At 45.5% G+C, this 24,759-nt stretch overlaps 1 protein-coding gene across 1 annotated transcript in view; it reads right to left on the reverse strand.

Annotated features, from left to right (window-relative positions):
* Window positions 1–24,759, reverse strand: part of CCDC141 (coiled-coil domain containing 141) — a 658,578-nt gene that overhangs the window by 188,997 nt on the left and 444,822 nt on the right. The window contains exons 9-11 of the mRNA XM_086956207.1: window positions 16,733–16,874; window positions 13,893–14,024; window positions 802–990 (exon numbers count right to left, since the gene is read on the reverse strand). Of these exons, the coding sequence (XP_086812333.1) occupies window positions 802–990; window positions 13,893–14,024; window positions 16,733–16,874 (463 nt within the window). The remainder of the gene's footprint in view (window positions 1–801; window positions 991–13,892; window positions 14,025–16,732; window positions 16,875–24,759) is intronic.

The raw sequence follows: 24,759 nt of genomic DNA on the forward strand, positions 1-24,759 counted from the left end.
GCGACTTGCTGTGCTCCCGAGAATGGACACTATGACTGGAATGGGGCTTGGGTTGCTCTTCCCGAGCTGGGGACATTGCATCAACTGTTGGAATTTCCAGGCACAATTTGGACACTGTGGTGGACAGGCCTTCTTGTCCGCCCTTCTGCTGCTTTACCTGGCTACCGCCCTTTTTGATGCAGGCTTTGATGCCCTATTGCCCCTCCCTTTGCGATCATGTTTTTGGCACCCCCTGTGTGGGGTTATGTGGCGGACTGTCGCCTGTTTCTTCTCTCCTATTTCTTTCTTGATCCCCTTGCTCTGTTCCCCTCCCCTTTCTATTTTTCACCTTGCATACTATAAATAAAAATTTTACAAAAAAAAACAAATGTCAACATCAGAGCCTGTTTTATGCGTGTACAGGGAATTAACTCCAATCCTTTAACCCAATAATTCTCTGGGTTAGTGCTTTATTTTCAGGCAGCACAGCACAGAAAAAGAAAGAGGCAAACCTTTTTCACTGTTTCCGAATTGTACTATTTGAAAGTAAAGCACTAACTTAGTTAATTATCAGGTAATATGAATTCACTGTTTGCTCTGCAGGTGCACATAACAGGAGCTCGGCTCCGTGCTTCACCTGCAAAGACACCCATTATACAGCCCTTGAAACCAAAAAGCATTACACTCATACATTTCGGACCTTTGGAATGCATAGTCTGCGCTTCTGAAACATTTCATTGAGTTCCAATTTAAGAGAAATGTTTGTTGTCCTCTAATGTATACACAATCCTGCAATGTGATGCATTAGTGAGAAACACCTACCTCCTTCGCCGATTTTAAAAATCCCACATATATGCTTAGAAACTCCAGATTTGCAGCAATTCTTTGGTTGCGTATGCCCAACTCTTTGTGCAGAAGGTTTGCTTTTCTGGCAAATTCAGGAAACTCTGAAGGTTCATGTTCTGCTTCTTCAATGATCCTCACAGCTGCTTCCAGTTCACGGGAGGCTTCCTAAAAGATATAATAAGCAGGAAAGAAAATGAATTAGATTTTGATTTCACATCATATCAGAATATATATTGACATTTGTATTATCATAAGCATAAATATATTGCATTCATGAACTTTATATGTTGTCTAGCTTATTATTGTGCTTTTTACAATGTTGCATATAAAAGACCAGCTTGTGGAGAGGTTGTGCAGAGCTGTTAACTAGGACAGAGATGGGGATTTAAGTCTCCCATCTATATCTGCCTTTAGGGACCCATGACCTTTGGCATGAGCTTCCTTTAAATTATACGAACTCTGAAATGTAAAGACCAGATCAAGACTGTCTCCCCCTCTGAAGATGCTTCATGAAACTGTTTTCTGTAAAAAAAAAAAAACACTTCTGGCTACCTTCCCTCCTCAATGACAGAGTAACAGAAGCTGGTGTGTGAATCAGAAGGAAATCACTGGGCACTTGGTTTTAGTGGGAAGAGAGTGGGAAGCATTTTAAAATAACTGTTGCATAAAATAATGTATTATTTTAAATATTCCTTATCTGTTTAATTATTGACTTCATTTCTAATCAACTTGTTTTTGACTGGGGGATTCATCTTAGGGGATAGAATGGGTAGTATTTCCAAAAAGGATAAAATATGTATTATTTGGTATGTTTTTTCTGTTTTAATTAATTGAGCTAATAATTATTCATTATTTTGTCAAGCTATTGTATTAATTTCTCATTAACATATCAATAATTCTTTTCAAGGGTTTGTTTATTTATGGACTGAGCCTGGTAGTATGTTAAAATAATTGAGATATATATTATTAAATCATTACATTTAATAAATTATTTCATTTAAATATATGTGCTTATATTAATTTAACATAAATTGTAATCATTTTAAATATGTAAATGTAAATTGTAAATTGATACTTGTATAGCGCACTACTCACCCGCAAGGGTCTCAAGGCGCTTGTACGAATACCGCTGTGGAACCCATCCTGGCTTTCCCTGTGAGGCGTCCACTCCTGGGCACCCCCAAGGTGGAGCCAGGCATCCTTAGCGTTGTGGAATTGATATAAAAACTTTATATCAATTCCACGGAGACTCATGTCCTTCAGTATGTGCTTGACCCAATGAAGTACTTGGTCTTTTGCATATCTTATACTTTATTACTTGTGGTACTTTTTTGAATGATACTAAGTACACCGATCACTAAAATGTTTGAATAAATGGTTTTGTACTGCACAGAAGGAATCTTAAATAATTCATTAATGCAAAGGTTTCTATGATATATTCTTTGTTATAATCAATAGACCCTGACCACTGCATACGTATCTATCTTAACTGACCCAGGTCAGAGAGTTCTTAGGGTATACCCCGTTGTAAACTCACTATTAAAAAAATAGAATACATTTTAATGTATAAATGACACCAAACCAACAAAAACCAAGTAAATAGAACCCGAGACATGAAGCACAAAGAGCCAAAATCGCAGTTATCTAGTTGCCAAGAGCCAGGTCAAACTAAAAAGTTCAGGCTGAAGGCAATGGAATGTGGGTCAGATACACAGAAGAAGCACCCGTCAACTAGGTTGTCGGCAGTCAGACTGGATCCGGAGGGGGGCTACGCAATGGCAGGTTGCTGAAGTACCAGGCCTCATTCTGAACCACAAGTTGACGGTGCGGTTGTTGTGAAGAGCTGGTCGATGAATGAGACTTTGTATTAGTAGGGAACGCCGGGCAGTTGAAAAATAATTCCCAGCAGTGAAGTCTGGTATCTGTATCCAGGAAGGTCTTGTGGGCAGTCAGATGCAGGGCCCACGCTGGCCTTGGTGAAGTCTGCTCGTATGCGCGAGGAGACCGGGGACAGTTCTTTTTAATGCGACAAACCCAGAACCTCATGTTTTTCAGCTGGAGTCCAGGTCTTGCAGTTTTAGGATTGGAGGAGTACACTCTAACATCAGCAAATGGTCCAGGACCTACAGAGGCACCTCTTAGGGATTAGTGCTCACTCCAGCAGAGGCCAGAAGCAAGGTTTAAGCAGGTCCAGTTGGTACTGGTCAGCTGACCAGTTGCAGAGAAGGGCCTCTGGAAACTTGCTGTGTCCCTGTAGCTCAAACGGGAGGTCAGCCAACTCACCTGGAGTGACATCTGGGGTCCTGGGTTCAAAATAAGCAAGTCTATTCATTCAAGCTTCAGACAGCAAAGCAGTACTTCATCTGAGTACCCACAGATCCAGGAGTATTTTGACATGAGGTTCTATGGGTGCCACTTTTAAGCCCCGTACCAGCCTGTATGGGGGTGGGGGGGCACCCCCTTCGTACAATCCTAAACTGGTTTTGGTCAGTTCTTCCATTTTCACTGGGTCTGACTCCAATCTGCCTAGGGTGTCAAAGGGCATACAGGACCAAGTGTCAGCTGCCTTTGCTAATGACAGGGCAGGAATTTTCGAAAGTTAGGAAAGGAGTGGGTACAGCCCTCAAAATACACATTGGAGCTCGAAAATGGCTGAGTACAAACCCACATGTCATCCTGCTCAGGAGAGGAACACCATTTCCACACACCCAAGGCCCTTTTGTCCCTTGTCTGAGAGGAATATACATCACATGAGAACCTTTAACAACAACCTTGTGATCCTAGACTCTGGCAGAAGGGCACATTTAGTTTAGGCAGAAAAATGGCAACTTTCTAAAAGTACAAATGAGTAAACGCAGCTGATGTGCACTCAAGAAACTAATTCAAATATCTAACTTCAAAATTACTAATCTAATATTCAATTTTCATAAACAAAGTCACGTGTGCACCAGGTGAGGGGTTCTGCAAGCCGCCTGATTCAAAATGAAATGAAAATACCTAGATGGATGTTTAGGTTAATCCAGTGCACTACGAAATGTGTCACCTGTCAGTGTACAACCATTCTTTTCAAAGAATCTAAGATAAACATGTATTATCGTGCTATTCAAACAACAGTAATAAAAAAAAATCTACATCAATGCATCAAGAAATTCAAAGAAATCATCATAGGCTTCCAACATTCAAAATCTGCGTAGCTTTATTCCGAAGTTCTGGAAGAACATTGGAATAAAACTACACAGATTGGGTAGGGTAGGGGAGATCTGTCAAGTAATGGCAGTTCTAATGTCCACCTGATACAGAGTGTATACGTGTCTAAAAACCGGCAATGTCCTGTCCCCCTCATGTACAAAGGCATACAATCTACATTGGACAGGACATCCCTCAGTTTTTGGTGAATATCGCAGATCTGCCAAACCCTGAATAACCTCAAAAACATCACAGTACGTAATCAGTCAGGTAAGAGCACGGGTTCCTTATGGTTCTGCAAGTCAAAATCAGTACTGGAATTTGCGGACACGTTAGAATGGCCCACACAAAATTGGAAGTCTGTCTCAGTATCACCCTGGCAGTCTAAAAGTGCAGCAGCAGGAGATTATTGTGACCTCTGCTCTTTTCATTGAAGTTGCTCGCAAAAGACAGAGTTTTATATCCAGAATTCCAACTGGCCTCTGCTTGAGAAATGCTAGTAATTATAGAATGTGCCAAGGAAAAACAAAGGCACAAAGGTAAGGTAAGCGACGAAGGATGGAAAGAAATGGAGATAGGTTGAAAGGATGCACGAAACAGCAATCCAATAACCATTGTAGCAATGACACCATTGCTTACAGAGAAAGTATGCTTTGCAGAACAGATGTTTCTGAGTATTCTAAAATAGTGTGCAGGGGCAGCTCCGCCATTTGGGGGGAGAAGTATCGTCCCACTGCTTTCTCGCAGCACAAGAAACAGAAACATAAAATTGTATTTTAAATGCCATTTAATATTTCTGATTCTCGCGCTGCAAGAAAGCAGAATGGTATGCCTGGTTGGGCGCGGGTGGGTGGGCGGGTCGGGGAGGAGTGGCATTCCCAATGCTGTGAGCCCTGACTGGTCGGCCCAAACCAGTCATGCGCACTCTGCATTTTCTCTATGTAGGCTGCCCACCCGCATCCGTGAGTCATGCGACTGCCGACGTAGAGTGTATGTGGTGATAATCATGACCTCACATCTCAGGGTTCCAGTGCGCCACTGCTACCCTTATAACTTGTATTTGAACAGGTTGCTTTTCAGTGGAACATGTGGATCTTGGGATTGTATTGTTATATGGACTTTGAGGAACCAGGCACTGAGCAGAGAGCAGACTCACATTTGAATCTACAGACTTTTAAATACTGCATTTGTCAGTTTACTGGACACGGGCACTAACAAGCAGTTTATACTGCACTAAAACACTTATTTTAAAATGCTAAGAGAAAGGTGGTTGATCTAGTGCAGAGAATTTAGACTAACCAGGTGGTGAGCAAAGAGAGGAGTGACAATTGAATCTACACACTTTTAAATATTTCAGTTGCCACTTTAGTGGGATTTAGCACACAAAAGAAAGAACTTTATACTGCATTCATTAAACACATTTGCAAATGAATACATTTAATTGTTGGTATTGCTAAAAGAATGGAGCATATCCTCTTCTGAATGAGGGAAGTGTTATTATTGTGTTAACTTTAGGCATTATTCTTTATTCCAATGACAGTGCTAAATACACTGATACTTTTGTTATGCTTGCCCATTACTTTGAGGACGATAACTATTTCAGAGGTTTTGATCCTCATTTAACTGGGCACAAATAGTTTTACAAACAATTAAAATGGCAGTGAGAGCCACAATATGTTACTGCAGCAGAAAACAATCCCTGCAATTGAAATACATGATTCATACAATCTATAGATGACGGAGTTCTGAGTGCCATCTTTGGAATTGCTGTTCTGCACATGAAAAATATTGAATTGAATTCCTACTATTTTATGATTTTAGTGATATCACATGGCATATAAGAAGTTTCTGTTCTGTGCCCCCTTGGACTATCATACCTGGATTTTGCCAGTTACAATGCCACTATTGCTCATGATCCCTATTAACTCTAGGCAAATCAGTACAAAGGTTGTTCTGCCTGCACCTTAGTATTCTATTGTAATTCGGGCTATCAAAGATATGGAAAAATAGACCACCTACATCAAAATTTTCTCCTGGTGATCTAGTATGCCTATGTGTGATGAATAGTTGTTTCTTTAACACTTAAACTACATTTTGATGGTTTAAAGCCAATGTAGAGTAAGGTGAATCCTGTAGGCTATTTTGGTTCATCATTTGAAGATTTGTCCTATTTTATAAGCCTTGTAAATAGAGAGAGTTCATCGTTCTACGAAGTAACATTTAAAAAACTTATGCTAACATCAATCAAACTGCAGCGTGAAAAATAATTGGACGTATTTGAGTATTCTTATTCGCATACAGTAGTGGACATCTGTTTTATGTAGACTGGGAAGTTCATGAGCAAAAGGTTTATCCTTGGGAAGCTGCCATTATTATTCTTTTTTTACATGAATGGAGTGTATAACCTAACAAGAATGTCAGTTGGGGAAGAATAGAAAACATAACCTATTTTGGGCATGGTGAATATTGGGGAATTCTCTAAGTCACTTTCACCATAGTCAAATGTCCTCTTGCCACCTGATATTAAAACAGCCACCCAATTTTATCAGACCGTTATGTCACTCCTGCACTAATGTCCACTTTTGTGCCATTATCATGTCAATGTTTGTGCTTCATTAATGTCTATTTTTGGTTTCAAGTGTTGCTACCTAGTTCATTTGAGGTTTAATATGTATTGTTAGTGGATTTCAAGTTCCTCTACCTAAGATGTTCAGTTTCATTGTGTCACAGTCTCATTAAGTGTAGTTGCCAGGTTCATGTGAATCAAGGTGAACCCTACTGTAAGCTTACAGCTTGTTGTGTATTACGTCTTCAGGGCAATTAGGGGATACTTGCTGTTTTGTTTTTAGTGCAGTAATTTATTTCCTTATTACCGTTAAGATCATTCTGGCCTCCACACTTTTTTGTCATCCACACTTATGGCACACATTTCATAGCCTTGATTGTGGCACTTTTCCGATGATAATCATGAAAGTACTACCCATTTCTGGGAGTCTGATTATTGAGAACATGTCCACTACTTCAAATGGACTAAGAGGTAAAGGTGTCAAGGCAAGAGTAATGATTCCAAGTAAGAACACTCTTTATTATACATAAGATCGATGGAAGTAAAGGCCCTAGGTAGATGATGAAAATGCCCCGGTTACTTACCGGTAATCTTCATTACTCCGAGTATAGTCTTCCTCGCCACATGACTTACATAGTGAGCTTCAGCTCCACGACAGAACCCTCCAAAGTAAAAAAAGCCTCCCACCCCCTCCCAACATGGCCGACCAGTCACCCCTGACCTCTATAAGAGGCGGGCCGGCCCAACCAACAGCCTGAACCACCAAGCAAACAATGAAGCCGATAGCCAGACAGGGAGGGGGGGGGGGGGGACTCATGTGGCGAGGAAGACTATACTCGGAGTAATGAAGATTACCGGTAAGTAACCGGGGCATTACCTCCTCGTTAGTCTTCCTCGCCACATGACTTACATAGTGAGCAAATACCCAAGCCAAAAGGCTTCATTGACCACAAGAAAAACAACACCACACGGTGATGCAGAAAAACCAACACAAGGTTTATTCAGTACAATGAAAAGAAAACAGGAATTCCAGCAAACCTGAATCAAGACACAAAGACAAAGGCCATCAAGGAGCCAAAGCTCCCGCACTCAGAACGGCCCCAGTGAAGTCCCCAGGGACAGAACCACCCAAGACAACGCAATAGTGTTCCATGAACATGTGGGGGGACGACCACGTCGCCGCCCGACAAATCTCCTCAGCGGAGACACCCTTGAAGGAGGCCCAGGACACAGATACACTCCTAGTGGAACGACCCTGGACCCCCGCCGGTACCACCGAACCCAGTGAAGCATAGGAAAGTATGATAGCCTGTTTAAGCCAGCGACTCAAGGTGGAAAGAGAGGGCATGTGGCCAGAATGAACGGGACCGAAAGCCACGAACAGGCCAACACACCGGGAAAGGGAAGACATGCGCTCAAGATAAACCAAAACAGCACGCCGGACCTCCAGCAAGGACAAGGAAGGATCCGTGTCGGGAGGGAAAGAAGGTAACGACACCTCCCAAGACCGGTCCACTAAGGAAGGACCATGGGAAGAAAACGGGGGACATGACGGAGAATCAACCTGACAGGCAAAACCCGCAAGAAGGGAGGGGAGCGTAGGAACGAAACCAGCTCGCCCATCCGCCTGGCAGACCCAACGGCCACCAGGAAAACCACCTTAAAAGCGAGAAACCGCAGAGCCACCGAGGTGTTCAAAGGGGGGACCCCGAACGGCTCGCAGAACGAGAGGGAGAACCCATGGGGGAGACAGGCAAAGTGTCCGAGGGCAACAGAGAAAAAAACTCCGGAGCAAACGAGCCACCAGGGAATCCAGCCCGCCGAAATCCGGACTGCGGAAGGCCCGCAAGGGATCCACGGAGGCGGGGTCAGCACCTAGCAAACCGCACCAACGCGAGACAGAAGCCCAGTGCCGGGCACAGGAGGACAAGGGGGAAGACCTGCGGGAGCCCCGCAGCCAACCCACCACACCTGAAAAACAACCCCGGGCAAGCAACGTCACCCGTTCAAGAGCCCGGCCAGCAGATGGAGCCGGTGCAACACCGACCCCGGGAGCGGGGGGCCCTACCAAGGAAAAGGAAGAACCGGGATCGGCCAGCCGGCCTGAACTGCCAGCACGCCAAGGAGAGGGCACCAGGGGCGGCGAACCCATCAATATGGAACGCCACCCAAAATTACGTGACATCCCCGCGCAAGGGCCATGCCAAACCTCCCCGCACCGTCCCAACATCAGCATACAAGCCGCTGAAGCGAGCACCACCGGAGACCGGAGGGCCCAGGGAATGATAGGGCAACCACACGCCACACCCACTGGGGGGAGAGAGCCAAACCCGGGCAGGAGGGTCGACGCCCCGTCCGCGAACAGACCCACCAGAGGTAGACCAAAGCGAGACACCAGGTGGCGAAACTCCACCGGAGTCAGGGTGAGACAGGACCACGACGGAAAAATCCGACCCAGACGAACCGCCTCCAAACTGTCGGACCCCGGGAGATAGACAGCCCGAAGAGGCAGTACCGACGACACCAGCCCAAGACGACACCACCTGAGTCAGGAACCAAAGGGAGCGAACCCGCACCCCCCAGAAGGTGGACATACCTCCACACAACCTGGCTGCCCTTCCATGTCAAGACATGGCGACCCCGTAGAGCTGGAGCAAATTGAAGGCAGGCCCGGAGGACCGCCATCAACACCCGAAAGAACGAGGAGCAGCGTGACGGTAGGAGATCTCCACGACTCCGAACCGACCCAGAGCCCGAGGACGCCCCCCAGCCGAGGAGACTGGCAACGGTCGTGACCACCCGGGACGGGGACACAAAGAAGGGAATACCCTCGGAGAGGTGAGATTCCACCAACCAGCCAACCCAACTCCGAACGAAGCAGAGGGGAGACCGGGGCCAGGCACTCGATCCCCGAAGGAGGCCGAGACCGAGACGGGAACAGAAGGGACCACTGCTCAATGAGCAGGAAGCCGATGGAGGGGAGACCTCGCAGACCCGTCTGACGGGAAGCCTCACCCATAAAGAAGAGGCAGAGATGAACCACACGTTCAGGCAAGGAAAACCATGACCCCCTCCCGGCGAAGAGGACCCACCAGGCGGGCCAGGAGTACAGCCAACACCCTCGGGTCAGAAGACAAGCCCAACGGATGCACCCGTAACTGACCACCGCAGAACTGGATAGTCCAACCGGCCACTCAGGCCAACCTCCGGGACACGGAAGGTAGGAGACCAGAAATGCAGAAATTCCTGTTGAGAGACAACTTGAATACAAAACGTGGAATGGAGGGATACCACCACACCAAAACCAAAACTGGCCGAAAAAAAAACCAGAAACCTTCCAGGGCAGACAAAGGAAGGAGTAGAAGCCCGAACCCCCCGAGAAGGCGGGACCTGGCGGAAAGAAGCAAGACCGAACTCCGGCCAGCAAGGCCCGACACCCGACGAGGGAGGAACGTAGCGTGGGAAACAACCAGAGGAGGGGGCGAGAAGGTGATGGAAAATCCCACCTACACAATCCGAAGAGCCCAAGAACAGCGACAGACTCGTCCCAGGCCGGGACGAAACGGCAGAGACAGCCCCCCACAGGGAACACCCCGGAGGGAGACGGCCGAAAAGCCAGGATCTAGGGGCGGAAGAGGGAGCGGCAGCACCAGGACGAGACCGGGAAGAGCCGAACGGGACGCCCCGGCCGCGACCCATCCCTCGAAAGGGCGAGACGCCCACACCTTTGGGCGGACGAGGAGAAAAAACAGGCCGGGACCAGGGAAGCGGGCCCCAGACGATATGAAGGGAGACAGCCACTAGCGGCCTCCAGCAGACAACACCGAATCCACCAGAGCAAAGCACCCCTGGCCGCCTCCGACTACCAAGCCGCAGCCAGACCCGACGCCGAGCCAGCATCGCAGCACCCTCAGCGGCCGCAGCCGCACCCAGAGTGGTAAAGGAGACGCCCGACAGAAGGCGCATCCGCCGGGCCATCAAGGCAAGGAACGGGACAACAACAGCCCTCCGATCCAGGTGCCCCCCCAGGGACCGGAAGTCCAGCACCACAGAAAGCATAGTGGAAGAAAAATAGGCACAGGCCCTGAATGGTGAAATGAGCCGTAGCCCAAGAACGCATAGCAGCCGCCTCCACGCGCTTGACCCCAGGGCCAGAGGGGAAGGCGCCCACCGAAATGAACGCCCCCCGGGAAGACAGTCCCATCAACAGTGTAACGTCAAGACAGAAAGCGTGGGAAGGACCGACAATCCAGCGCCAACCACATCCCCTCAATGTTCACTACGGACGCAAGCAGAGGAAGGAAGTCTGGAGCCTTGCGCAGAACTCGCACCAAGAGATCCCCGGGAATAACCTCCGCCGCCGGAGGGGGGACTAGTGAATGAACACACGATCCACCCCCCCCCCACCTCCTCAGACGGAGCGGGGTCCACGTGAGGGTGTCGAGGAGAGGAGGGGTCAGGGCAACCCGCTGTGCAGGGACAGCGCAGAAAAGGGAGACAATGCAGACCAGGAGTCCTCAGAGAGACGAGGTGAACCGCCCAGAATCACCGGACGAGTGAGCGCAACCGCCGAGACTCAAACCCAGCACCTACCGGCCCGAGGTCGAACGCCCAGGCGACAGGCCACCCCCCCTGTCCGGAGGAAACCACGGGCCCCCAGGACGCCGGACAGGCATTAGCCTAATATGGAACGCTACACGAAGTCGCGTACCCAGCCAGGACATAGGAAGGCGAAGGCAAACCTACCAGCAGTATCTGGCGCGAAAACACCCCGCCCACAAGAGGCGGGATGCGCCCGGGGCCAATCCCAGCGCGACATCGCGGGAGGAAGGACAGAAAACCCTGGATCAGACGGCAGCGTCCAGCGCCGTGTACCGAACCTCAGGACCGGCAGACGGCCATTGGAAAATCTAATGCAAGGTAACAACATGTACGCCATACACGTGAAAGGTCCCCGGTACGAGACCGGATAGAAACCGCAGCCGCCGTCTATTCACAGTGTACGCCTTTACTCTCCTCTCAAAATAGAAAAGCCGAGACTGCATAACAACGGCCCCCGCCTGGGAGCACGTATGACCGAGGTCTGCACACAGAATGCGCACTTAACAGAATGGCCACAAAAAAAAACAAACGCGGCCGGCAGGGACTCGCGTTTGTATAATTAAGGCATCCAGGATCGGAACTCGTAAAGACGGGTAATCAAGGAGGCCGGTCCCGCGCTGATAGAGACACAGCGGCCGCCCCACTGGAGCCCTGTAACAACAGGGGCACCTGTGCAGGACACCAGAGCCCGAAAAAGGGCGAGGGCCCACAAGAAAAAAACGACCGGGAAAACCAAGGGAACACACCCCTCATCCCCGGCCGCCCCATCCCCCCCTCCCCCTCCCTGTACACCCATGGTGTGCTAAAGCAGCACCTAACCGGCCCCACAGGACCGGGGGAAGGAAGAGGGGGGAGGAATTGGAGTCCCAGGCCCCAGGGTCCGCTAAGGCAGGACCTCCAACCCAAGACCCACGGACCAGCTAGAGCAGGTCCGACTCACCTGCACAGCGCCTCTGGAGAGAATCGCGCAGAACAAAAAAAACAGGCTGTTGGTTGGGCCGGCCCGCCTCTTATAGAGGTCAGGGGTGACTGGTCGGCCATGTTGGGAGGGGGTGGGAGGCTTTTTTTACTTTGGAGGGTTCTGTCGTGGAGCTGAAGCTCACTATGTAAGTCATGTGGCGAGGAAGACTAACGAGGAGGTAATGCATTTTATTAAGTTCTAAACAGACAGGCACATCTGCTCAATCAACCCGGTTCAACCATGGAGCTGGTCCTTATAAAATGTTTGTCCCTGTTTCAGGAACGCCCAAGACTGTGGGCAAAACATTATCATATTAATTTCAGTAGAATGTGTGAAGTCTAACCCTTGAATATTTAAGCTTAATTTAAAAGTGCAGAACCGAGATATTACGGTTGGGTATTCTTTCATATCTCTTTGAATAGCATATACCCACAAATGTATCCCCATAACCTCTACTGTAGATTCCAACACTAAAACAGACTGAAGGTGACACAGTGCACTTTATATTCTCATTTAAGTAAATTACATAAATGGACTTAGAAAGGTTGGCAAGGGGCATATTAAGGAAGTTGTTCTTTACAAGTGATGACAAGATCAGTGAGGAGGGGCACATAAGGATTGACTTGGATAAAGTGTTCAGATTGCTATCACAATCTCATAATGATAAGAACTGTTAGACAGATATCATCAATAAGTTAAATAGAAATGCCATCGTAATCACTGTTAATAAAACTTACGTTTTTTCTAATACATTAAAATTACTTGAATGTTATGGTTTGACAAACCATCACTTAGGCCAACATTCCAATACAGTTTTAAACCCTTTGGAAAATGGATGCAACAACATCTGCTTCCTATCAGCATTGCCTTAAATACACTTACACGCCTTTTGTTGAGGAGAACTACTTTCTTTAAAAACACGATGTAGCCATTTTTTAGACAAAGACATTAAAAGAAAGAGTGAAAACGGAAAGAGAATGATAGGTTGGGTTGAAAGGAGATCACAAGCAGGACAATTTGTTTTCTAACTCATGGACAATTTTTTTAAAACATTCCTAATCACCAGTTTTAATACAAAATAGGGTTAGTGATTTAGCTAAGAATATGACATATGTTATGTGAGAACACAAAACTGAAAAAGATTTACTTGTGAAACACTAATGGAATTTAATGAAACAAAAACATATGAATTGGATGAACAATAACTTGAGACACATTCATTTTCAACCCCACCAATTTAAATAAGAACAAAGCATAACCTCGTTTAATACAGTCTCCAAGGTGGATGAGGGAACACAAACTTTACAGGGATTAATTTCTAGCATATCAATTTATGCAGCTTCACGATTCATCTGTTTCCTAGAGAATATTGCCATTGTGAGATATATATTTATATTTTGGAAAATAATGTATTCAAAAACAACAAAGAGCCACTTTGCACACAGAATATTAAGTTTTGTAAGAGGTAAAACAAACTTCAAAACTTCATAAAGGCCACCATTTATTTTAGGAAGATGATAGCCTGATCAATGGTTCGATGACCTGAATGTCAATTCTAAGATTCCCTAACTTTTCCTCACATTTGTGATGTTAGTTCTGGGCATAGCGAGGCAAGTGGAAAATGTCCTTGTTCCTACACTGGCGATGAATGATATGTACTGACTTTTAGTTGTCACTGCTTCAGGTCTCGAACATCTACAAGGACTATTAGTCAGATTACACAGTATTTATACATTAAATAGATAGTTTTACCATAGCTTGCCTGGCCAACTCCATGTACTTGTGCAGTAGCTTCTCTGTGTCTTTCAGACTGGATCCTGTATCTGTCTGATCCTCCACATTATGGGCAAGTTCTGAACTGATTTTCTCCACCGATATTGATACCTTTGAGAAATTATTCGTAACAAAAGAAATACATTATATGGATTCAATAAATATTAGGAAAGTAAATTTAGCAAACATGTTAAATTAAGGGAAACTATAGACACTCATGATTCCCAAATGTTTTGTACACCCAAGCAAACCTTACAAACACAAAAGCCAGATATAAGAGAACATAGCATATTCTAATTTGTAAATCCAGGATCTGTGACATTTATGCCAGAAGAATTGAAGAGTCGAATTTAGAAACATGTAAAATCTTACAATAGGGATAATTTTCTCCAAGTACTAAGTTTAGAGGTGAGGTGGGAATTATATTCATTTTCAAGATGTTTTATTGTGGCAGGGAAATGGTTTTTTGAAGCTTGTTGTGTCTATATAACCGTCCAGGAAGTCAGCCAACTCTTGGAGTCCACTTCTTGTACTGGTGTATAAGTGGGTGCTGATCTAGCACTTCAGCTCTCCTCGTAGGTCTTGGGGTGCCACTTTTATGGTTGGCACAAGCTAGTGTGTGGGGGTGACTCCTAACTCCTCCCTAACATTGGGGCACAAGTTCCTAGGTGCAACTCTGCCCACCTTTGCAGCAGTTCTCGTATGGCACACTGTTAACAATCCCACAGTGCACCTTACTCCCAAAATCCAAAGTGGGGAACCATTTCTCCCTTGTGCAGAGCCTGTGGTCCACCCTAAGATATGGCCAGGTGAATGAGCAGTCTCTTCCTCTGTGGTCACTCAATACTGGTTCAGGGGGTAACTCTGTACTCACTGCGTTCAGTGCCAACCTGACTGAGGGTTCAAAGGATGGTTTTCTCCAAGTTTCAAATAACATTTACTTGTGTAAGGGTAGGCCTCTTTACAGGTTAATGAAGTTGCTGGGTCCATCCACCGTAACTGGTCTTACTGCAAGGGGAGGAAAAACACCTCCCAACAACCAGGTCATTGTTCCTCTTTGGGAGCAGTTGTCACACTTAATTAAGGTCAAGCACTTGCTGAGCAGCTACTAGAGAGCCCCAGGAGCTTTGGGATGAAAAAACCTTTCTATAAGTAACTTTTCCAACACAAAAATCCAACTTCAACAGTGAATTGGGCATTTAATAAATATTAAAAGTAGTAATGATTTTTGTTTTTCTACCTGGTCCCAAACCGGAGATAGCAGAATTGATATTTTACTCTGCACTCTAGTTTTCCTTATAAGACAATCCGAGCATTCAACAGTGAAAATAGCTTTGAGGGCTTTGTTATTGTACGGACATCATAAGATTACATTTTCCATGTAAGATTTAATTACCATGCATTCTACCTTGAGGGCCACAAGGCCTACATAGAGGTTACTAATTTCAGGTTTAAACTGCAGCAGTCAGGCTACACTGGTAGACATGAAGCCATCTTTTCTCTGTCACACTACTGGATGGCACACAAAGTGCTGAGATAAACAGATGGTATTTCACTTTCCCCATCTCATGGGTGTATTTCTGCAGCACATACGAAGGCCTTGCAGGAAAGTTAAATATGTGAATTAGGAGTTAGCTCATTTTACCTCATTGTAGGGAAGAGAGCACGTGCAATGAAGCCTGGTTAGCAGAGTCCCACTTCACAGAGTAAACAAAAAAACAGGGACATCAGTCCAAAAAAAAAAAAAGGTTATCATGCCAAAAAGTCCACTTTCTCACAAATATTAACACTATAGCAAAAAACCATGATGTATACTAATCTATATCTATGGATTTCAACTAAAAAGTATCATTAGTTTCAACACTTTCGTTATAGGCTGCTTCTCAGCATAGACAGCACGAGCAACTGATTGTACCATTTAGTGCAAAAGTACATTAAAAGCAGCAAGTGTTTATGACTTTTCTCAAACAAACTCACTCCCCCCAAAATACCAGCCCTTCATTGTGTCAAGTCTTGAATATAGTAACAGCATTTACTAGGGTGAACTAAGATACAAGTAGCATAAGCTACAATGCCTCCAGAATACTGCTACCTGAACACTTCTTCCTAATTGTAAGGACCGAGGGCCGGAGGTGAAAAGCTGTTTTGTGGTCACAATCCTTGTGAATCTCAAAATCACAGAGGGGAACACTTGAATAGCAATTGAAACTAGTGGCATAACTCAGGGCCCCACAGCACCCTCGGTGTGGTGCGGTGAGCTGCAGGGGGCCCCTCAGCACAGTACTCAGGCCCCAGTCCTCTGGATTAAATCCGGTGAAGGGACCCCTCCGTGTACCCTGCTGGGGAGCCCCCTCAACTTTCATTATGCCACTGATTGAAACCTTTCAACCATCTCTCAAATATTAACCTAATTGTGGAGCACCACATGGGTCACACCCATTTGAGCTCTCTAAACTATTCTTCCCATGGAAGTATCAAGTGCCCGTGCACACATTCTGAAGTGAGACTTGCATCAGGGAACCTTGGAGAATCACTCAGCTTTGCTACAGAGTGAACACTTGAGTCTAATGCATCGACAGAGGATTATAGCCACCACTTTTTGCATCATGGAGCGCGTCGCAAGGATCTTACTGCAAAATCATTCTGCGATGGCGAAGAAAAGAATTACACAGTCATGTCATTTTGCACAACCTTCCTCACCATTGCAGTATATGCAAAACAACACGTAACATTGACAAATGCAGGAGGACTCCTGCAGAGCAAGACAGAACAATGTTTGGGGAAAGCAGACACATTTGCAATTGTGTGCTTGCATGTACCATCTTCAGGTGCTCCTCCAGGGATTCAATAAGCTGCTGCTTCTTTAAAGATTGTTCCTTGTGTGCAGGGCACTGGTTGGTTAGCTGGTCCACTCTTTTCTGAATGTATCCAATCATTTCCTGGACTCCAGTCACTTGAAAGCTAAATATAAACAAACCAGCTGTTAGCAAGTCTTCAAGTGTGGACAGGCGCCAAGAGGACAAACAGATAATAATAGCTCTACTCTTTCATCTACACAGCTTATGTTCATCATTAGCATCAGCTAGCAAGTCCATGATCTGTGAAACCCAAGCTTTTCAGCAGCAGAAATAAAGGCAATCACTGCAGTGCAAGTAAATAAGATTAATTCATAACTACATATAATCCTATAAAGTGGTCTCAGAATTATTGTTTGAGTTCAAGTGGATGTGTTAATCTGTAAATTTGCATGTTGGCTATAGTAGCTTCAAGTTGCTGTCTGATAACTCTTTTCAATTAAAAGAAAAGCGAAGATAATTTAGTGTTTGCATTCAGGAGTCCAGTTTCTTAGACATTGCCAAACCATGGAGAAAGGTCTGTTACTTGTTAATTTGGTACTCGGTGCATGTGATAAAATAATATGGTTCAATTGTGACCTTGATGAAGTATTTAATAGGGAGTGGGGATGCAAGAGACAATTTACAGACCTTTAATTCAGACATGAACAGACCGCACATTCACCAGATCACAGGGCTTATTTAAATGTGGATAAAAGCATGGCCGAACCCTGTGCTTCTTCACCATCATATTCTGAAGCTTCTACTACACAGACCATTAAATAGCTCTGTATGTACCAAAAACGTTCAACAAAATATTTTAATTCAGATCTTGAAGGCATGTATACAATATATATAGAAATAGAATAAAGATAACGATGAGCGGTGCTGAATCACGTTTTACCTCTAACATTTTTACTTTATACATTCGGCCAATCAAATCAATCTCTCACCGCCACTTTTGGATTTTAGGAGTTTTAAATGTAATGTTGTTTGGAGGGGATCAGCAAGATGAAAGAATGACTGCACAAAGCTGACGCTTTCCAAGTTTAAGAAGGAATCCTGCACGATTCAATGCAAAACCTCTCCATGAATCCCAGATTCCTACTTACTGGTGCCTCTGTAAGGGCCTTGAGCCCTCCAATGTGGGGCCGAGGTCAGAGAAAGGGGAAAGACTCTTTGCCCTACGTCTAGCATTCAGCCGGGGCCTGCAGCACTTAAGGGATGGAGTGATGTGCGGAGTGGAGGAGGAACCCCAAGACTGCCAAATTGAAGTATTGGTCAAGGTGTAGAGGCCAGAAGTGAGGGAGAAGCTAATTGAATGACAGAGGGTGCTGAGGGGTGGGGTTGGCAGAAGGTGGGCACACCTCTCTTCCTCCCTTGGTTTTCTCACTGATTCTCCCACCCAAAGTGGGAGTTGGGTTGGTGGGAGCCAGTTGCTGGGGGCAGCACAAAGCAAGGCCAGCTCACAAAGACCTTTGAAGCTTCTCCTTCGTAGGCCCAGGCCATCCTGGGGAAGGAAGCATGACACCTCTGCCCAGGATGGGCTTTGTTTCTGGATCCAGAGAGTGTAAGCCCTCTACTCAGAGGTTTAGAAACCTGTCTGGTGGTAGCAAATGGCAATCAGCTATTCAGGCATCGCACCAGTGCTGATTGTTTTCCAGGGGGCATATCCAAGATGAAATCTGAGCGCGGTTTACATTAAAAGTGACACTGGCATCAGCATAGGTTGAATGTGCTGAGAAGTTTGCTACCAAACTTCCCAGGTTTCAGTAAAGCCATTAAAGAGCTGTGGAGGAAATAGTGGCCATCTCATAGACCATATACTCTTTATGGCTTTACTGCACTTACAATGTCTAAGAATAAACTTGGACACTGTAGTGGTACTGTGCTCATATAACTATACCCTCCCCTCTGGGGATGTGCACCCTGCTGGAGGGTTGACTTACCTTGGCCAAAGGCAGTGTGTTGCAGGCATGGCACATGTGTGCCATGTCGTTTCTTCACTTTTCTCTGTACCAAAACACATGAGCCTCCAATGGCATGGTCCAGGTGTTAAGGTGCAGGACCCCTTAGGGTCGCTAAATAGGTGCTGCAGCTCTTAGAGGCCTTCCCTGGGCAAAGTGCCCTTGGAACCCATGGTATCTTTTACAAGGGGCTTACTTTGCAGTGGATGGTGTCACTTTGCACCATAACAAAGTATTGATAAATCTGCCCCAAATAGTTTGAAAGAACTGTGAAGCAATACTTACTAGCTTTGGTGACCCTTAGCCACTGGGGTTAGCTATTTTAGATTGATTGATTTTGTGAATTTTTACAGCAAAGAGAAGAGGAAGTGCTGTAAAAGGAGGTGGCATAGGGCATGTACGTTGTGTGTAGGGCACTTCCAACCATTAGCTAGTGCTCCGCATAAGATGAGAAACCACACCATGACCTCCTCAGAACACTCCTGAGGAGAGAAGTACTGAAGGACTCATGATCCTTGCTGGCATGCAGGGACTGTGGCTGACCTTTTGTTTGGGTGCTCCAGGGACACAAAAATCAGAGGGACCCTTGACTCCAAGAAAGACCAGCTGAACCGACTGACCTTACAGAAGTGGAACAACAACTGATCACTTTGCGTTATGTATTGGTTAAGAGAGCAATTATGATGAAGTGGGCGGGTAGCAGGGCGAGCTTTAAGAAATGCTTGGATGGCTGAGCTGGATAAGCGCATGATTGGTGAAAAAGAAGTGTTTAAATTCAGGGTGTGCCCCAAAAAATGGGACAGAAAGTGGAGTGGATGGAATGCGTATCCTGGAAACCTATATGTATCTCCGACTGTAGAAATGGAAATGACTAAAGAAAATTACTTCACCATTGACATGATTGATTAAATATGTATCAGTACTCAGTATCTGATGTTATAAGACCACACTGTCTGCGATTTATATCTGTGATGATTGGAATTGGTTTCTAATAAAATATTAATAATAAAAAAAAAAGCAGATCCTTTGAGTAGCCCCCCCTGGAGAGGCAACTGGTGGCTCGCAACGTGGGAGTGCAACGTATTTGACTTTGAGGGACCCTTTCTAGATTAAACCATGCCCGACTGGAAGAGTTTGACTTCCAAAAAGATGATTATGCAAGAAGGTGAAGCTTTGCCTGGCACAACTCCCTTGGTGTATTTGACCACCTCTCCATTGCGGTTGGCTTGTAATTGTACCTAGGTCCCAGTCAACCAAAAATGAATCTTAATTGTAGGCAATTTACTTTTTCTAAGTGCCTTTGCCTTAAAAGTTTTTAAAAATCATCATTCTAGTAACCCTTCTTTTATTGTGTTGTTTGTTTGACTTTAAAATTGCTTGTACTGCTTGAACTTAATGTGCCATTTCTCTGGTGTTGCCTGCTGCTTGTGCCATGTCTACCGCACTTAGAGCACTGATTGTCTAAGAACTGTGTTTTGGCCTAACTGTATTGTAGCAATTAAGTTAGTACAAGAGGGGAGACAGTGTCATTCATGAGTGTGGTCAACGTGGCAGCCCTTAAGAAGTAGAGAAACATGGTCAGCAGCAATGTTCTGTCTACAATCGATATGAATGGAATAGAATAGAATATTCTGATATAGTGTGTGAATGCCTGAGGGCATCTTGGCGCTGGCATCGGCTAAATACAGTCCTAAAACAAACGAGTATATAACAGATCAAATCAGAAGGGAAGAGAAAACAACCAGGTTTTGAGATGTTTCCTAAAACAGTAGAGGTTTGACTGACATTTAAGATGTTCTGGCAGATTGCTCCAGAGTTGGCAGGTGGAATAAACAAAACGTCTGCCTCCCCATATAATTTTCTTGGTTTTTGAAACACTGATTGCTCTGGAGGCTGCTGAGTGCAAGCTAGGGTAGGGCTTAATGGCTAGGGCGGCCATCTTTGAAGCTGGGAAAGCAGGTTGGCGTCTTGTCAGGGTGGCTCAATCATCCTGTGATTCTGACCAATTCACTTCATTTCCCCCCGAACCTAAAAAAAAAGGAATGTGTTCGTCAGTAATGCAACTGGTGCTCATGTGAAGCGCTCTGATATCTTCGGGTCGAGTTTGCGCTAAATAAAACTACAACAAAAAAAAGGTTCTTCTTGGGGTGAGGCTATGTGATATGAGGCTGTCTCACAGAGAGACCATGGCCATTGCTTTACCTCGGGTAGATTCGTAAATAGTTCACTTCAAGGACAAGATGGAACCCATTAAACTGCTGAGGATAAGTATTTTGAAAAGCCAAAAGAGACCTGCTTTTTTATATGGACCTCATTTATGATGCTGCCAAACAAACTCTTGAAGATAGAACGTGATTACTAGAAGGACCTGAGGATAACTGTTGGAATTGGCAAGGCTGGGAAGTAGGTGCCTTCTCTAGCCATTGCCACAGAAATGGCGACAAAGGACTTTGGCCTGTGCAAAGACTGTAGAGGAGTTTATTTAAAAAGTTTAAGCTGTAAGAGGTTGTCCTCTGTAGGAGTTGGGTTGTTTCTATGGCAGTGAGAATGGGGTCGGGGAATTCTCTGAATATGTGAAAAGCTCTGTTTGGATGCATAGCTACTTGTTTAAAACATTGTTAAAAGTGGTGCAATGTTTGGATAGCTATTTAGAGGTCTTGATACAGCCATGTCTGAGAATATTGAGTATGTTCAGAATATTTTCTAACGCATGCTTTGGACACTCAACCTTCTAGCAGTTTGAAGTGGTTGTTGATATAGGCCAAAGGCAAAGGGTGACCGGTGGTAAGGGCACTCAGAATTAATTCACATCTCCATATATGTTTTACTTTGCAATGGTTTCCAGGTGCAAAGAAAGGATACAATAATTTCGGGTACTTTTCCCAATTTACATTTGATTTCCAAGGATCTTGAAGAACTTGACATGACACAGAATGCAGAAGAAAGTAGTCAGACCCTGTCTCGCCTTAAAGAACCCCTCTCAAACCGCTCTGATGTTCATAGAAGTGCAATAGCACATGCTGGCAAATACAATAATGTTGAAACTTCTTTCCACCATTTTAATGCAAAGTTGCAATTGGGACTAAAATAGTTGCCCCGTCCCCTTCCCCCCGCACACTTTCGTTTTGTGGCTGCCACAATTGCCTGTCGGATTACCAGGGCTCGAGTCAGGGTACCACGCGGGTGGACGGCGTCCCCTCAATTATCTTACCGGGAGCTCGATAACTATAGACTGCAACTGAGTGCAAGCCACCTTTCGTGACGTCACTTCCTGTTGTGACGTCAGCGTCCCACCACTTCTTTTTTTAGGAATTGTGCCCTGCGGATTACCCTAATACTGACACTAATAGGGAGACTAATTTCAGGCCATACAAAGAGAACCAGTCACACAAATCCCAAATAATCCCACTTCTTGAAGCATCAGCGGGGCAGCAAACTCTCCCATGATACTCGAGAGCAGACCCCAGTCACGTGAGCAGTTTCTCCTTTCGTTGGCCAACCACTGAAGCTTTGGGTCCACCTTCTCTTCCTCACATCCATCCCTGCCACAGTCAGGCACGGCCTGAGTTTAGCAGGACCTGTGGCTGTCAGGTCTGACTGCGGACCATGAAAGTCTGCTGAAAATGTTTACCATGAAAGGGAATCACTCTGTGCGCATGCAAAGATGGCTGCGTTTTATTTTTATTTTCACTCCTTTGCATACGTGTAAATGTATTGCGCCTTATATAGCGCACGTATCATCCGAAGGCATCAAGGCGCTTGCCTTGGGAATCCGTCCTGGCTTTTTCCCTGTGAGATAACCCCTACTGGGCATCCCCAAGGTGAAAGCCAGGCATCCAGCAGCGGGTAGGCCGCCGTAGTGGAGAGTAAGCAAGCTATTGCCTAGAGTTGCAGCGTGGGACCCCATGATTAGAGTAGGCACCGAGGCGAGAATGATCGAGTCCGTGGACATTTTTGAGCTCAGGACCCTGCCACGTCGGGGATTGAACCCTGGTCCCGGGCCAGACCTCTGCATCAGGGTCTGCCCTCTAATCAGTGAGCCACACTCCTCTACTATGTGATTACACAACATAATACAAGTTATATGTGCATATAACTTGTGCACCAGCGAGGCATGAAGCACAGCTATAACAGGCGTCGTTACTGTTGGTGCAGAGGGCGAAGTGCAATAAGATTTCTTTCTTCAGAAAAATTTAAATTGTAGGGGATGAAAAACAATTGCGTAGCCGTGTTTCTCTTGCAAATGCCAGGTGTCCTGTTCATTGGTTACGCAATGTACACACGGACAGCAGGTTCAGGTACAGAAATGAAGAACAGCGGTAGTGGCGGTGCTCGACTAATGTCCCACAGAATAGTAACAGTTCCCATATGAAGTTCATTTAAGAACCTGAACAACTTCGTGATAAGCAGAAGGTGACATGCTTTTGAAGAGCGTCCTATTCAATATTAAATCAGCAGGGGCTTACATCGAATATGAGAATTGTTTTGTTCATACAGCACGTTTTATCAACGAGAAGTAGTGGAAACAGTCAGCAGTGCCAGCATTGGCAACTGAGCTGGCAGCAAAAGCCAACATGCCAGCAGCCTAGGGGACAGCAGTCTGAAAAACTGAGACAGGTGCAAATTTACATCTGAAACAAGTGATGCCAGATTACATGTTCGGATGAACTTAACTTTGATGTCAGTCCAGCTGTTTCAGCCTGGTTTAGAGGTGCTGTGACACGCACCCAGGGATACATCACAGTGCAGTGCAACAGTCTCTGATTGCGCTGAAAGGCCAATATTCAGACACTTAACAAGCAGCAACAGTTCACACTCCACACTTGAGCCTGAGTTTGAGTTTGAGTTTAAAACATTTATAAAGCGCACGTTCACCTGGCGGTTTCATGGCTCTGTGGTGTACTGAACCTCAGAGGACAGGAACATCGGGAGAGAATAGGGTGGTTATAGTGGGAAGGCTTGTAGAAAAAGAAAGGTTTTTAGCGCCTTTCGGAAGTGAGAGAAATGAGTGGAGGATCTGAGGTAGGCCGGAAGAGAGTTCCAGAAGGTAGGGGTGAGTGTGGAGAATTTCGAGCCACCCCACTTTTTGCGCCTAAAGCAGGGAACTGTCAACAGATGTTGGGAGGATGAACGTAGTTCCCTGGCGGGGGCGTAGGCTTTAATTTCCGAGGAGATGAAGGCAGGGGCTGATCCGACCCGAGCCTGAAAAGTGATACATCCCATCTTGAACTGGGATCGTTCTCGAATGGGGAGCCAGTGCAAGGACTTGAGGAGCGGGGTGACGTGATGAAATTTGGCCAGGTTATAGACAAGGCGAGCGGCCTGGTGTTATGTGCTGGGTGGGCTGGTGGTTCACGTGGAATACTTATACCTTCTCCATTTACTTCCTTTACTTTTCCTGACCGGTGGTCGGCTTTGCGAGGACCAGAATACATTTTAGGGTGACCTGTGGGTGGACCAGCCAGTGTCTTCTTAAGGATTTTTGGGACCACTGGAAGGAAATGTTTTGAGGCTCCCTGTTCCAAACAACTTTACATTGTATTACTATTTTCTAATTATTCAAGCCTCCATAATGCCAAATAATACTCAATTGTATTTCAACTTTCACACAGAACAGCTGAAATGTGTGTTGCCTGAGGCCTGCAAGTGCTTAAAACGACACGGAATAGAAAGAGATGGACAGAATCACAGGAAGAGAGAGGGAGAGAGGTTCTGATTGAAAAATCTATGAAGTCAGAGAAAGTGAGTAATGTCTATTTACCAAGGGCCCCTTGAAAGTTGGGGACCCTGGGCATTTGCACACTTCGCAAATGCCTTAAAAATGTCTCTGGGATCAGATATCTGCAAAACTGTTCAAGAAGCTACACGTTGTTGTCCCATGCTGCTGTACAGCAGTTACTCTCAGTGTGAGGATTTCCAATGCTGATGTACCATGTACTGTATTCTGTGCCTTTTGGCTGATACCTTGGTCCAAAATGTGATCTCTGCACATTGGACCATGTCTTTGTTACCCAAACAATTGGCATAGAGCAGACAGTGAGCCAT

This window comes from Lissotriton vulgaris, chromosome 2_1, assembly GCF_964263255.1.
Source record: "Lissotriton vulgaris chromosome 2_1, aLisVul1.2, whole genome shotgun sequence".
Lineage (NCBI taxonomy): Eukaryota > Metazoa > Chordata > Amphibia > Caudata > Salamandridae > Lissotriton > Lissotriton vulgaris.